Genomic DNA, 16,208 nt, shown 5'->3' with positions numbered 1-16,208 from the left:
CAGGAATGAATCCCCCATTTGGTGGAATGGCATCCCTCACTATCCAGAGAGGCCTCTCTGTTAATTGTTCTGGTGCTTTCACATACACACACTTCTGGTCATACATAATTTATTCCAATATTAATATTCCTGTTAAAAACCATGCAGATTCATGTGGATATTAAATTTTCCTGTTTTTTCATCGCAGAGTTGCAGCAGCTCCAGCAGTGCTCACTGGTGACATGGGGGCAGGCTCAGGGGTTTGATCCTGTGTAGCTGCAGTGGTAGGACCTGCTGAGCTCAGTCTTCATCAGCAGTTTGGCAGCGCTGGTGCAGCCAGAGGATGTAAAAGCAATGCGTTTTTACCCCCAACTAAAAGCTCTTACAGAGAAAGCAATAGCTTAGGCTGTCACTGCTTGATCAGCTGATGTATAACACCAGACTAATTGAGTAGCAGCCTTTCAGCTGGGTTGGAAAGCTTTTAAAAAACCAAAGGCCTTTGCATTGAAGTGAACTAAAGCTATTAGCCCCTAATTAAAACAAGAGGTTTCATCTTTACCTTTCTAGAGATCACAGAAATCTATGTATTTTTCAGGCTGTAAGCCAGAAATCAAACATTCATCATGTAATTGCAGTAAGTGTGGGCTAATACTTCTCATTAAGTGTGATTTATGAATTCCAGAAGAGCCTACGAGGTAAATATATAAAATTATTCAGAAGTCTGCAAAAATGAAGGTATTCATTTCTTTGGATGACTATTTAGCAGGAAGAATTTAACGTGAACATTACAGCTTTCAACATTCAGTGCAGACACTGCATTTGGACACCTGTACCTTTGCAGTTCCCTTCGTGTCACTGCTGATCTTTCACCCGAGATCACCCTTCAGCTCTCAGCAGGGAAAGCAGTGTGGCTTTGAGGCAAGCCCATTCTGCTGGGCCTCAGAAGAAGTATCACCTTCACTGGCTTTTCTTCTGGTTTGCTGGGTGACCTTGAGTAACTTCCCATCCAGATCCTGAATGCACTTTTTGTTAAACACTTTGTAATCTATCAACAGGAATGTTGTGTTACAGAAATGTGATAGCACTGTTCTACAGCTAATCACTCTCTGATCCTGCAGTCAGGACATGAGCATCAAAGAAGGAATGTAATAAATGTTAGTAGAGGTTCACAGCAATCAGGACAAAGAAGAAACTGCTAAGTTTTGAAATGTAGCTATTTTCTTTGTGGTAGGGGAGTGAAAAATTTACACCGATGTTTGACCTTAACTAATTAGACCCTGTACAGGAGTGTCTAACAGGATGCAAATGTTTTGTATTCCGTATTTCCTGCTCAGCTTCAGTGGGCAGGAGTGATTTAGGGTGAAATTAAATCTGTCCTATGCTCTGACATACTGCTTTGGAGTAGAGCACTCTCAGATTACTTTGTATGTGCAATCTAAGGACAGAATGAAGGGTTTGTTATTTCTGTATCAGTCAGTGAGATATGATGATAATCTTTGTAATTTGGGTTCATTCTAACAAAATAAAAGCTTTGAAGGTCTTACCTCACCCTGCTGCAGCTCCCTGAGCAATTCCTTGTGCTGAGATGTTAAGGCAAAATAATTGGAGAATCAGAGTCAGAATCAGCTCCTGAACATTTACAGAGACCTGAGTGTTTGCAGTGGGAGAGACCATGGAGCCATGGTGTGTGTTTAGCCTCAACTGTTCCTCCTGAGGCGCTGGCATTGCCTCACTGCCAGAGGGGATCTGTGTCTCCTTACAAAGTGGGTAAAGCCTGTCCTGGGTGTAGGTAAGCTCATTCTTCTGATATCTGTATAGATTCTCAAAATAACCTTTTGTGCTCACCCAGCTAACTGTCCAATGGATATTGCCTCTACAGTTCTGCCCTCTCCTTGGCAGACAATTCTGCTTGATACTAATGGAAGTTTTCTGCAAGAAAGAGCCCGGGGCCGCTCTGACTTTTGACTGCCATCTGCATTTACCCAAACCTCTCTGGCTCTACAAATCCTACTCCTTCAGGGTAAAAAATGAGGGGGCCATCTCACTTTTCTACCTTGCTCTTCCAGGTAAATTTTAAGCCCTACATAACCAGATTTTCAAAACATTAAGTTAAAAACTTGCTCCCTTTTAGAGCAGTGAAGGATACAAAAGACACAACAGCTGACTGTAGTATTTGGGCTCGAGAGAGATGGAGTGCAAGAGCAAATGCTTTGTTACTCAACAAAGCAGGGGACAGGGCAAAATGATCCAGAAAATACTGCATTGAAACAGAATACTTGCTGGAGTATCAATAGAAATCAGCTGCCTGCTCTGTGCCTGTAAGCCACAGCTCGTGCAGCAGACTTTGACCAAACTGCAGTTTATTAATGGCTTATGCAGGAACAAAGTCAGTAATAAAAGTCTAACTAGGGTGCTGGTGAGGAAGGCTCCTGGATCTGATTTTGCTGACTTCCATAAAAGGGGTTTGCATGTTTTTTCCCAGCCATTCTCTCCAGGAAGCTGTGTATAAAAATATTTGTTCCATAACCACAGCAAACAGCCTCCCATCGTCTGGCAGCCGCCTGCATACTTGAGGCTTCCTGCGCTCTCTGAAGTTTAACTCTGCAGGAGCCTGTGCTGACGCTCAGTCTAATCCTAATTTCGGACTTTGATGTCCTCAACCCGGCCCGGTGGGACTGGTGCTGCTCACAATGATAGCAGCACATCCCTGGTGAGTATGGGGGTGAAGATTAGCCTTCACATTGTGCCACTAATGGTAAGTATCAGCGAGGATAATAAAGAGCACTCTTGTCGTGCTTTAAGTCTTCAAAGTGCTCTGCTCTTACTAACTAATTAAGCTGCCTTCTGACAAAGGTACGTATTTGTGTTGTGCCTGATGTAACTGTGCTGTATTGTTATGCAATAGACCAAAGTTGGATGGTGTCTGCAGATAGCCATCAGGAAATCAATTAACCAACTACTGGCTGCTCACACCCCAACAACCGAGCCAGCTTCAAAGCTGCCGCATGTCTTTTGGTTAGCCTTGGCGCGTCTTTGGGAACCTCGGATATTCATGGAAAGCTGCACGTGCCAAGTGTTTAACGATGTGGTTGCAGTGTTTTGCAGCAGCTCAGTTTTCAGCCGCACCATCTCTTAACCCTGCCCAGAGGATGCACTCCCAGTGCTACTGAGTTAAACCCAGGCACTGCTGGGCTTAGCCAAAGAGCCCCAGCTCTGTGCTGCTGGTTCTGTGTTCTAAGAACAGGATCGTTCTGGTGTGTACTGGTCACAAAGGAAAACGGGGTCACGCTGTGCTGTGCTGCCACAGCGAGGAATAGAGGGGATGTTCTGCTTTATCTTCAAGATTTCAAAACCTTACTGGGAAGCCACCTTCCCACAGCACCCCAGTGCCTGCCAGCAGCTGCAAACATTGCCATGAACCTGCAGTCAGCAGAACCCTGGGTATTGGTAACCTATTTTCTCTCAGGAAAGAGCTTGAGGTCACTGAACAGATAGTACAAGCTCAGTGCTCAGCAGTGAGTCAGAAGGCAACAAGAAGGTTAGGACAGATGGGAAAGGAAACCAAGAAGGAAGTAAATGTAGGTAGGTCATTGAATAAATCCAGGGAGCAGCCACATCTTGAATAGTCTGTGCAGCCTGCTTGGTCCACTCGGGTTTGTCCTTTTGGAACCAGAGGGCATTGCAGAGCTGTGAAGGATACAGAGAAGGATAACACTGTATGGGAGGGCACATGTGTAAAGAGAGATGGGCTGGTTTAAACTGTTCGACCTGGAAAAGGCACTAATGGAGGGAGATTTGGTCACAGCTGTGATTGGCACAGAGATGAATAGGAGGAACAATACTGTGGTATAGAAGGCAGGGTCCATCTCCTGAGCTGGCAGAGGTGAAGGGAAGTCCTTGTTCACACGGTGTGACAGGGAATTGTGGAGCTAATTGGCACAGGATGCTCTAAGTGCCAAAACAAAAATGTGTTCAGAAAGTGATTAGGCAGATTGATAGTGAGGACTGGTCACACGGGGCCCAGAACAAACACTGTCTCCACGAGTTTCTCACCAGGCTGAGAAAGAAATTAAAGCAGCAGAAGTATTGCTCTGTAGGTGCCTCTTAGATACTGTCCCTCATGATTTTGGGATAGGTGAACTCTGGCTCTGGTTTAGTAAGACTGCTTTCATGTTCTCCCAAACCCATGCATTCCTGGAGTGTTGTGCTACTCTGAGTAAAATACAACATATGAGCTGGCAAAGCAATCACGTTCTGAAAAAAGCGTGGCATGTTTTGTGTTGTACAACAGGGGTTTCCTGTGCTAGGGAAGACCTGCCCATTTGCCTTTGTGTCTTTTATTCTGCTCAGGAGGTGAGCCTTCCTCCCTGACTGCTTTCCCACGTGCAAATAAGTGATTAAGCAGAGGACCTGATCTCTCCTGGTCTGTCAGTTGCAATCAGTTATTTCATGATCTCAAAATTGCAATATCAACTTAAAAATTAAACCAAATGCCTTTATTACTTGCACCACAGACAAAATGTCTCCATGCCACCAGAACCCAAAGCACTAGGCCATATTTTTAAAGAGGGAAATCTTTATTCACATCCTTATATAGTGGAAGTTGTATTAAGATAGGGTATTGCTATTGCTTTGTTTTGGAGAAGGGAAAGTTGTTTGACAGAGAGAGATTACATGAGTCAAGTTTCTTCTTTCATTTTGAATGTTTAAGTATTCTCACAGAACAGATTTAAAATTTATATATATAAAAGCTCATTCTCTTCCCCTGTCTTGCTGTCATTCCTAAACCTTCAGCCAGGAGCCCTCCAGCTCACAGAGGTGCCTGTTGGGCAGGGCTGGTATAGCTGGGAGGGATGCCCTGCTCGCTGCAGCCTCGTTCCAAGTGTAGCTGGATGAGCTGGTCCCAGGAAAATCCAACCTCCAGAGGCAAATTCTGGTGGGGAGGATGAGCAGGAGGAGAAAGTTCCAGTGCCCTGAGTGGGAGGCAGAGCTGTACTGGAGGTGATGAGCCTGCTGTCCTCCAGACAGCTGTCACCACCACATCTGTTCTGCAGCAGCCTGTCAAAGTCTGTGTCTGGGGCGCTGTGTTGCTTGTGCTTGGGCAAGGACCAGCTCCTCTGCCAGCTTCTAGCACAGGACCCTTCCTCCCTCTCCCAAAGGGAGCAGCATTTCCAATCCTGGGGCTCCCCGATTCTTCATGCACTGCCCAGATGGTTCTCAGGGCTGAGGGTGCTGAAATGGGGGGGGAGCTCTGTGGAGCTCTAACTTGCAAGGTCTCAACCAACAAACACATCCTTTCAGATCCGTTCTGTGACACAGCCATGTGCTGGGCTTTGGCTGCTGCGTGCCCCTGAGGAGAGAGGGAGGATGTCAGCTTGTGTGAGGGGTGCTTACTTGCTGATTGTTGGGTGCCTGCAGCGCTGCTGCTCCAGGGGGCTGTCCTTAGGCTCCAGGGTATGCTGTGAGGGCTGGCCCTGCTCGAGGGCTGCATTCCAGATCCCCTTTTTATGGAGGCAACCAACTGCTGTACTATAGAGAGCAGCAGCAGTACTGTTAAGTCCTGAAGTAGCCAAGTGTGACAGTCTCCATTTGTCATCCTCGCCAGATTAACACTGTAGCTGTTTGCCAGCGGATTTTGTAGAACCTCTCATCGTTAAAGCTGTTTCCTTGCAAACAGATGGCTGCAGCGTGTGACATCCCGAGTGCCTGTGGGACCCAGCGCAGACAGAGGGGCTTGCTCAGCCCGCGGGGGCTGTATCTGCCTCCAACCTGGTGCTGGAGAGTGAACAAGTGCAGCTGCAGCCTCACACCCTGCAGGACGAGGCCACTCCCCGCGGGACGGATGTGACTGACACCAGCCCGTCTCTGCTGAGGTTTGGGGGAAAGGCATGTGCCCTGTTCGAGCGCAGCACAAAGCTGTGCTGCAGAGGCCCCAGCAGGGCTAATGCACAGCGCCACTCCCGCCCCTGCTCCCCTGGGCTCTACAGACAGCTGTGGTTGGGAGCGTGGCAGGGAGAGCAGCTGGATCCTGCTAAGCCAGTGAAAAGCCGCTTTTCCCCACAAAGGAGACAGCCCTGCAGGTGGGGTGAGGCTCCCTGCTGCCCACGGAGCTGTGCAGGGGGAAGATGCTGTCCAGCCCCAGAGGCTGGGCTGGAGGGCTGGCACTGGGTGCCTGGGGAGCAGGGCGGGCTCACAGGGCGTGCAAAGCTCTACAGTAGCGTATGAAAGACCTCTGGACTGTGAACACACCTGGCTCTTAGAGGCTGCTCAAACAGGAAACAGGCGTGCTCAAGGCCATTCTGGGGAGGTTCTAGAGACTCCCGTTGGTTTGCCTGGAACTTGCTGCTGAGCACTGATCAAGTCAGGCTCTGACAGAAGCCAGGAAGCTGTGACCTGGGTGCTGGTGGCTCTGGTTTGTGGGTTGGTTCCAGCTCTCACCCCGCTATTGGAGCTGGTTGAGCCATCTGAGAATGATTGTGAGGGGCACTCCTGAAAGCACTCTGGAAGATCCTTTTTATATGAAGCCATTAAGGCTCTGGTTTTACCTTGTGTGTAACTCTTCCTGTAAAAAACGTGAATTTTTTTTCTTGTTGCTGTTAGAGGGGAAGAGACCTGTCTGGCCTTGAGTTAATGCTTTTTCCTTCTTAAATCCATTTTTTCCATAAGTTGTCACCAAAACACATTGTGTTTTGGATTAAAAAAATGGAGAGGTTGGCCAAAGCTCAGCAATCCCTTGCTGCATGGGGCAGTCAGGGCAGCAGGATCACAGGTAGCAGGATTCCTGCCAGCAGATGCTCTGCCCCAGGGTGTGTGCAACACAAGGCGCTGCACGAGAGAGCTTTGCTAAAGCAAACCCTTGTATCTGGCTCCCCTCCTCCTTTTTCTCTCCCTTCCTACAGCAACAGACTGGGGAGGTTGTGTAACTCACTCTGGGCCGTGAACCTCTCCATAAGAGGTTTACAGAAAACCTTATTGCTTCTTTGCGTTTCTGGCTCTTACTGGAATTGAAGTCAAATGCCAGCTTTGGTGTTGCTGTGTTCACCAGCACTTCACACCACCTCCCTGCCTGCCTCTTCTCCTCCAGCTGCTGCACAGGACCGCAGCACTGGCTGTGTCTGGGGGTTTTATGAACCACTTCACAGGCAGGAGAGGCTCCCTCCCATAAGCCTGCACGCACTGGGGTTGTTCCTGCCTGTGACAGTAACATAAAGCAGACCTGGCTGGGTATTGCCCCTGCAGTGCTTTACACCCTGGTGTGCAGCCTGTGCTCCTCTCCAGGGGCCCTGGACACCAGCTCCAGCATGCAGGTCTTGGGCAAGGGTTTCTTGCAGCTGTTTTGTGTCCACCATGGATGGGACAGTAATGTAAAATCTCCTTCCTGCCAGCACCATTCTTAAAGGTCCATGACCTGCAGCAGAAAGAGTGAGAAACAGAAGCCTGTACTTTTCCTTGGAGACACCACTTTGCAGCTCATGAGCAGCTGGGACCGTGTGTACTCCTCAGTTCCTCCTCCTCCTCCTAATCAAAAATCCAGACTGAGTGAGGAACATGAGAAACTGCCTTGCAGCAGTAGTGAGCCAAAGAGGCTGTGAGCTGTGGCAGAGCCAGAACTCTTGGATAGAAACTGAGTGTTTGAATAACTGGGAGCAAGACTTGGTTGGAGCAGCTGCCTCACTTCTCCGGAGTGCTTGTGAATGCTGAGTCAGCACTGTGCTGGGAGCTGGTGTGTGCCTGGCCTGTGCCTTGGGACAGCAGAACACACAGCTTTCATTGAACTTCTTTGATCCTTTCAGCTTATTCACAGAGCAATCTCCCCATTACCTTCTCTTAAGCTTTCACAACTGGCTGCTGCACCAGTTCCATCCTCTTCTGGCCTTTCCAACCAACTCTGGAGAGCAGAAGAGGACGGTGTGAAATGGGGACACCTTCACCCTGCTGTGCCCTTTGGGCCTTGACACCTTCAGGCAGGGGCTGAGTGAGGAGCCTCTTCTGGCAAATGATGCCCATACATCATGTCTGGGAGCCCTTCAGGAGGAGGATGTGACCCCACAAACCCTCCAGCCTGCAGATGTTTCCCAAGGTGGGCATTAGAGCTGCTGCTCTTCCTGGTCCCCGCAAACTATAATGAATCTCCGGTAAGGCCTTTATTCCGCTAAAACAGAACGAGCAGAAACCATCAGGAAATGCCCTATTAATGCACTGGAGATAGAATCAGGCTGGAAAACTCCAGGCTGGACTGTAACAGCACACAGCCTGTGATTTAAAACCCATGTGCTCAGCAGGCCAGAAGCCAGGAGCCCCAGGCTCTAATCCCAGTGCTGAGCTCCGCAACAGAACTTCAGGAAGTGGGGGAGAGGCTTTGTTTAAATTTCCCCATGTTTTTCTGGGCAGGATTCTTTTACCATAAGCATTATTAGTTTAAGAATTGCTTGGTTTCTTGGGGCTTCCAGTTGGTGGAAGGTGTGTGCATTTCCCCAAAAGCCATCAACAGCATGCACCAAAACCAGGAGCTGGGCTGGTTTTGATGTTTTGGGTGGTTTTGGTTTTTTCTGACTTTTTCCCTGCTGTGATTAAGAAAGGCTCTTGCTCACCAAGAAGGCATTCGTTAGAGGCGTGCCTGTCCCTCATTAGAGCATACAAGCAGTTCATAGGTCTTTTGGGGCTGGTAATAGTAAGACCTTCGAACACATAAAGTAAGGTGATCTCTAACAGAACTAAGGATTAGGTTCAAAGCTGCAATACATTTCTGCAGCCAGTTACTAAGAAGAAACTGGGAGTTTCACCTCAGGAGCAGGGAACTGGAATGTCAGCTATGGATGCAGATTCAGCAGCTGGGCTATTTTTGGCTCGTGAACCACTCTAATGGCTGTTTATTTTTAAGGTCATTTTCTGTTTGCATAGCATGTACACCCTTCTGGTGGGTGGGAGGCATTGTAAAAACAATCACTGCTGTGCAGAGTTAGGAACTGAGCCTGGAGAGGAATGGAAAAAACAGAACTCAGTGTACTTATTGCTTTAAGGACCAAAAACATCTGCTTAGGTCATAAGGTTTGCTGGCCCACTCTAAGCTGTGTCCCCACCGGAAAAATACCGTTCCAGTTAATACAGACTACTGCAGGGGATTGCAAAAGACTTGGGAATAGTCTGTCAGACGATAACATGATATAAATAGAAAGCAAGCATCAGATTTGATGCCCTTACCTTCAAGCAGTAAACAGAAACCAGAGCAGTCTCCCCACAGCTGAGGAGTCACAGCTTGCGCTGGGCTGGCCAGGCCTGGATCCCAGCTCTTGTTAAAACTCTTGTTCAATAATAATACGCTTTATTGTCCTGTTTTCCTGGCTCCTTCCTGTTGGCCATATCTTTATTCACACACAGTCAAGTGATACAAATTCACTGGAACAGTAGCAGTTTATAAAAGACAGTAACAATGATTATCTTGAACTGAAATTTAAAAAACCCATGGCCATCTGTCAAGCAATGCACTGCTTGTAAGAAGTCATGGTAAGGAAACATTTTAGAACATTGGCAGTGTATTCCCAGCCATGTTGCTTTTCCAGACCACAAAATACAAAAATATACTAAAAGCAATAACGGAGTTTGTAGAAATGTCTGCTGCAAAACAATTGCTGTTGTCTGATTTCCTCTATATTTACTTCCACACTATATTATGATATAATACTTGAATAAACATAGTTTATTTCTAACTGAATTTGAACTTCAAAGTTGATCTCAAGTAAACTGTAAGGTCTTTGGCTCCCATCTTTGAAGTACATAAAGGACCTTAACTTTGGACTCATGAGACTGATAAGGCAGGAGGTGAGCCCACAAGTGAGAATCCAATGCCTTGGGCAGCAGCCCAGGAGGGAAGGGGAAGTTGAAGTGCTGTACTTCACAGGATCTTCATTTGGGGCTTTTTCCTGGATTTTTAAAGACTTTTAACAAGTCTTCCCTGGGATATCCTTTTACCTGATAGGCTTGAGTTCTTCAAGTTTCTAGTAATCTGGTATAACTGCCTGTGTTTGAGATCTGGGCTCTGCACTTAGTTGAGTGAACTGCAGTACCTCTCTCCCTCCGTATTTCACTGCTCAGTGTAATTTTACCTGTCCCTTTCCCCTCTCCTTCCTCCCCTGGCCCGGTACCACTGGCATGGCCTCTTTCCATCTGAGAGAGCTGGATGCTCCAGTGTTTGCTAGGGCTGCTCACACTGAGCCCCACACAAGCTCCCCGCATCCAGAGTACCATTCTCTTAAGCGCTTCCAACCTTGAGAGACCCAGGTGTAGACAGGGAAGCCGGTGCTGGCCTCACTATGCAGGGAAGAGCAGCTATTCCCTCAGGCTGGCACGCTCACAGTGAGAATCTCAAAAGCTCATGGAAAGCGGCATCCAGAGTGCCCCTTGCTGTGACAGAGGAACGCACTGTGAGCAGCCAAGTGTGTTCAGCTCCAGGATTTCTTGTTCCTTTTTCTCCCAAGAGCCAATCTCAAACATCTCAAACAAGAAGTTCATATTGCTGTTTTTTAGCGGAGAGGAAGAATAAGGCACCGGAGGGTAAGCTCATTTGGCCAAGACTGATCCACAGGGCACTGCCCCCACCCTCAGTGCTCTTCGCTGAGCTGTTCTCTCTGTGCTCACATTGTATGAGATGTTCTCAGAGGGGCAACCTCACCTCTGCTCAGACACCACACACAGGGCCAAGATCCACCTTCCCAGGCACGGCCTTCAGAGGAAACATGGAGAAGGACATGCCTTGGAGGCCAGAGATTGGCTTCCCAGTGTCTAAACGTCACTGACTCCCAGGGAGGTCAGCTGTGGAAAGAAGACCAGGATACTTCTGAGGTATAAAACTCTGTGTCTGCTGGCCACTGCTCAGCTTTCTCATCATCAGACTTGTCGCTGTCATCGCCACTGGAGGGTTCATAGCCCTGGGTGGCAGAGCAGATCGGCTCCGTCTGCCTCTGATCTGCCTCTGCCTCCTTCTTCTTGTCTGCCAGCAGCTGCCTGTAGCAGAGGTTGCAGACCCTCAGGGGCTTGGGGGACAGCCGGGGCATCAGGAACCTCTGCCTGGAGCAGTCTGCGCACACGACGAAGCCGCACTTGCGGCAGTGGTGCCTCCGGGTGAGCGTGGAGAACTTGGTCTGCGTGCAGCGCATGCAGATGTCCGTCGCCTTGTCTGGGATCCAGGGAGCCGCGTGCTCCGTGCAGGGCTGCCGGCCTGTCTTCGTCAGCAGGTGCTTGATGCACTCCTCCAGATGGCTGATCCACTCCTTCCTCTCCGTGAGGGAGGCCGCGGAAACCACAAAGGACTTCTTGGAGGTTTTAATCATCCAACGGTTCTTCATCTGCAAGGTGTCTGGCAGCGTCTCCAAAGTGACATCTTCAAGGGGGATGATGTGCTGGGAATTGTACTTCCTTTTGTTGATGACTATGCTGCCATAGACGAGGATGTCATTGAAAAGGAAAAATATGCGAGGCTTTGGTTTCTTGCGGCATTCTTTGGTTAAAATCCCTTCTCCCAGAAGGACCCTGCCCGGCAAGGCTAAGGGCTGTCCCGAAGCCCCAAAGCAATTTTCCACAGCAGCAATGCGCTGGCTGTTGATCTCTGTATTTGCAAGATGGTCCATCATCTCCAGCTCACTCTGAAGAGAGGAAAACAAAGAAGGAAGTGGTGAAACTGCAAACATCTGCACCGGGGTGCAGGTGAGTAGCCAGTGTATACACAGGTGAGATGTCCTAATGCGATCTGAGGGTACAGGTAATCTCACAAGCACTCCTCACTTTAGTTTGTTACCTTTCTAAATTAGATCTTCAAACTTTCTGACCTCACTTTGCAACAGCCCAGGCTATACTGAGATAGTTCAGTTTGCAGCAATGGAAGCCCTTGAAGGCAGAGCCAGGTCTTCCTGGTTGTGCTTTTTACCAGTCTCACTGTGTGCCCTTAGAAGAGAAAGCTGCTTGGTCTGAGCCCAATTTTATGCAGATCCATAGATCTGCATAAAAGGGTCTTGAGAGCAAGCCTCCCGTTTCTGACTGCACACCTGCTTTCTCAAGGATTCATTACAGACACACACACCCCACAGCTCCCTTTCAGGCCAGAGCTGAGGCAGGAACAAAACAAAACTCTGTGGTATCACTTGTTCCTGCTGGTCTTCCACGCATGACAAAAATGGTAAAGAAAAAGAAAAGCAAAAAGCCCCCATGATGTGAATAAACCCACACAAGCTAAGCCTTTCCTCCATTATCCCAGGGCTGATGGTGCTTCCAAATGCAAGACACATCATTCTGAAAAGTATGATCTCTGCTGAACAGGAAGTGGAATGCAGCACGCTCATCTCTCCCACACCTCTGCATCCTCCTTCTCACACAATCTGGGGGTTTGATAGTGTGCTGGGTTTTTGTTCCAACAGGAAACACAGGTAAGGGTAACTCTGAAGCAAAAGCAGCTGCTTGCTCTTGGCAGTCTGCAGTAAGGAAGGTGCTCTCTGTAAGATGATTTTTCATTGCCCCTTGCAGGCTGCAGGGTGCTGCCCCAAGGCCAACTGGCCATGGGAATGTGAGTAATTTCCTCCTGCAACCATCACGAGGCAGCTCCGAGATCACAGGGACATGTGTTGTTGCCCTGGTTGCTGCTAATGGTTCATCGAACCACTAATGCAGAGCTGCTCTCCACTGTTACCCCTGTGCCCCTTGTCCAGAGTCCCTGCTGCCAAGGAGGCTGGAGGGAAAGGGAAGAGGAGGATGACAATATGCCTGTTCCTGTGGTGGGGGAACATTCTACCCTTGCCCCTCACCTCAAATCACCCCTTTGCTGTGCTGGAAGGGAAACCACAGAGCTGCTGCTGAAGGCTGCTGCACACCATGTGCCTCTCACCTGACCCACCTGGCAGACGGACCGGGCAATTCCTCTGAGTTCCCAGAACCTCCTTCTCTAGGGTGAAAAGGCACAAGGCCAAGGCACAGGTTTAGCCATGGGAGATCTAAACGAAGTGACCTACCCTGAAGAAATTGCTTTCACTGAGAGGCACTGAGCAGTCAGTGCTCCTGAAGAGCTGCCTTCCTCGGGGTCCCCCTTGAGCTGGAGGGAAGGATGTGTATCCTCAGGGCCTCAGAGCACTGCAATGCACTGGATGGAGCTGGGCAGTGTTGGGCACATCCACTCATGTGTGTGGGCAGTTTACATTTAACTGAGTGCTCTGGCCAGGCTGCAGCCAGAGGGGGAATCCAGGGGCTGACTCCAGCAGCAGCAGCTGAAATCACACCCCAGCCAACCTGCCACGGCACAGACATGCAGCAGCTGTGCAAAGGGTTTGTTACTTGTCATCAGAGAGGAGAGAAGCTCCATTCCCTTCGTGGATCCAACAGCCGGAGCGGACCTGTGCATGGAGAGGAGATGCCCTGCTCCAATAAGCACCAGGTGTTTTTACCCTCTCCCTCTTAAATAGACAAATTAGGCTGAAGAACAAACAGGCAGGGGAAACCATTGTCCACAACTGCACACCAAACTCCCTGACGAGGGTTACCCCTAGTAAGGACTCTCACCTATCCTGGGATGTGGTCTGTCTACAAATCCCTGGATGAAGAGTTTCTGTGTGAAAGAGCAAGATGAGCACACAAATAATAAAGGAAAAACTCAAATTACAGCTTGGGATCCTTGGTGTGCAAAGACTGTGAATGCAATAATATACTGTCAAGAACTTTTGGCACCAGCAACACCAAATGGAATAAACCAAAGCAGTTCCACCAGTTTAATTTCCTCACGCTTCTGGGTTATGGAGCTCTTAGCCTACTTCTTTTACTTTTATTTTATGTAATTTAGAAGCATGGTCCAACCTCTCAAGAATGTATGGCACTTGACATGACTGTATTTCAAGGGATCTCTCCACACCAGATCCCAGTGGAAATGAAAATATTTTGTCAGATATAAAGACCGTGCCTGCACAGAGCCAGGAAACCCGAGCTCATTTTCAGAGGGGAGTGTAAGCTCTGCTGCTGTGAAAACTTTAGCTGTTGCATTGATGTAGTTCCCTGCACAGGCCAGAAAGCTCCAGGACTTACTGCATGGAGCAAAAGGAGAAAGGGCTGGATACAATTCTGCAGTGTGAAAGAAATGAAGGTGAGCTCTGATTACACATCACACTTCTACCTGCAGGTATGTCCTTACTCCTCTGGTTTGCTACCTAGTTAAAATGCCCCAAGCTAACCAAAGAAAAGCCAACTCTGTTGTGGGAAAATCTCTGCTAAGACTAAAATTGTTGGCTGCTCTAGCACAGGGTATTTCCTGAACGAGTTTTCCTGGGATGCAAAAACAGAATGTTTTCCTTCCATCTCTCTCCCCTCAGGTGTGACTGGAGAACAGCACATTCACATAATAAAAAGTAAAAAAAAATAGTAGGAGTGGGACTTATAGTGCCTACCTTTAGTCTGGGACAACTCTCTCTATCCCTTTATGTGCTCCCTGTTCAGGAAGGGGGGGAGAAGCAGCCATCTGAGGGCGTTACTCATCACATCCCACCACAAGCCAGATCCATCGTGCCCCAAGTTCCACACAGCTCTCAGCTTGACTGACCACATAAAACCCAATTTCATGTCAGTACTGTGACTCAGTGCAAATAATCCACAGTTTGGCTTTGGAATGCAAGCGCTTTGTGAATCTGGCAAATAAAGATAGCTGCTGAGTGTTACAATGGTCTCTCCTTTCCTGGGAGATGAGAGCCTCTCCCTTTGGAACAGATATGAAGTCTAATCTATTTTATTCATTTGGGTAAATACTTTTTTTCCTGTTTGCTCAAGTTTGCTGTGTCAGGTCAGCAGGGTCACAGTGCTTATTTCCAAGTGCTACCTATGCCCACGTAACACATGCAGTAGCTTACCCAGCTGAAATGAGGGTGGCAAGAGGTGCTTTGCTGGCGTGCTGCTTTTCACAGGGGTTTTTGGCATGGCAAATTCTGGGGTTGTTTTTTTCATCAAGATCTGCTGGTCCTGCATGTGATCAAACACTATGCAGTGAATATGACTGATATTCAAAGGAAAAAAAAATACAGCTTGGCACTCCACTCCAGAACAAGCATGCCACAACACTTAACAATGAGCACTTGTTCACTTGTGATTATAAACAGCCATGTTGATGCCTGCCAGGCACAGCATTTCAACTTAAGCTCCTGGGTCAGCGAGTCTGGGGTATGTTTTTCAAGTCTGTATGTATCTAAGGCTTAGGTGTACCGATGTAGCGAGCTGTTCTACCTGATCCTTCCGTTCCTGCCATCAGGCAGAACCGACAGCCATGGTATCCACTGCACACCTCGTGCACATACCATGCATGGGATGGTCCATGAGTGTCAGCACACCGAGATCCGACTGCTGAAGGCTGCCAGCAGAAAATGCCCCAAGCCTCATCTCTCTGCAGCTTTCCCTGACTCCCTCTTTCTGCTTTGCTCAGAGAAATCTCTCCTGGAGTTAGGGCTGGCATAAGCTCTTGCTCACCAAGGACAGCAAGTAGGATGAAGCTGCCCGAGCAGGCATTTAAGCCAGAAAAACAAAGCTCCTCTCCTTTTACTGCCTGAGGGCATTTCAGCTTGCTTCTCCCTCTTTCCCGGCATGCTGTAATTGCTGGGGTAAGGGGGGCAGGTTCTGGCAACCCCCTTCCTGCCATGCTCATGAGGAACCCAATTCAGCACACGTACATTTTGGGGCTAGCTGTGACATTAGACCTTTGAGAATGTCACCAGTCCCAGTGGGACAAGGACTGACTGAGCTACCAAGCTTCTCGCCACTACTGCTCAGCGTAGGGCCAGAGCAAGGGGACGGCCGGGCAGTGGCTTTTGAGGAGCTCAGACTGATGCTAACAAACCCAGCTGTTGGCAGCCTGAGCTCAGCTGTGGCTCTTGCGAGTGCCAGCCAGGCTCAGAGGCGCCCAAGTAGCAGCCAGTCCCAGTGGGACAAGGACTGACTGAGCTACCAAGCTTCTCGCCACTACTGCTCAGCGTAGGGCCAGAGCAAGGGGACGGCCGGGCAGTGGCTTTTGAGGAGCTCAGACTGATGCTAACAAACCCAGCTGTTGGCAGCCTGAGCTCAGCTGTGGCTCTTGCGAGTGCCAGCCAGGCTCAGAGGCGCCCAAGTAGCAGAGGAAGGGAAGGAAGGGAGGGAAGGAAGGGAGGGAGGGAGGAAGGGGGAAAAACCACGAAACTCGAGGCAGAGCCTCAGCCCCTCCGTCCCCCCGCTCTCTGTCCCTG

At 48.8% G+C, this 16,208-nt stretch overlaps 1 protein-coding gene across 1 annotated transcript; it reads right to left on the bottom strand.

Annotated features, from left to right (window-relative positions):
- Nucleotides 1-9,310: 9,310 nt before the first annotated feature.
- On the bottom strand, nucleotides 9,311-14,977 carry PLEKHF1 (pleckstrin homology and FYVE domain containing 1). Its single transcript, XM_017741074.1, has 2 exons — nucleotides 14,850-14,977; nucleotides 9,311-11,618 (listed from the first exon to the last, which is right to left on the bottom strand). The coding sequence occupies exon 2, from the start codon at nucleotides 11,604-11,606 to the stop codon at nucleotides 10,785-10,787; it is 822 nt and encodes a 273-aa protein (XP_017596563.1). The 5' UTR covers nucleotides 11,607-11,618; nucleotides 14,850-14,977; the 3' UTR covers nucleotides 9,311-10,784.
- Between the last annotated feature and the right edge of the window lie 1,231 nt (nucleotides 14,978-16,208).

Source organism: Corvus brachyrhynchos, unplaced genomic scaffold (genome assembly GCF_000691975.1).
Source record: "Corvus brachyrhynchos isolate BGI_N302 unplaced genomic scaffold, ASM69197v1 scaffold26, whole genome shotgun sequence".
Classification (NCBI taxonomy): domain Eukaryota; kingdom Metazoa; phylum Chordata; class Aves; order Passeriformes; family Corvidae; genus Corvus; species Corvus brachyrhynchos.
Note: the sequence above shows the minus strand (reverse complement) of the source record. Positions and strands in the feature narration are given on the sequence as shown.

What these genes read in the sequence shown, in the direction of transcription:
- PLEKHF1 (XM_017741074.1), bottom strand. Translation starts at nt 11,606, where the DNA reads ATGATGGACCATCTTGCAAATACAGAGATCAACAGCCAGCGCATTGCT.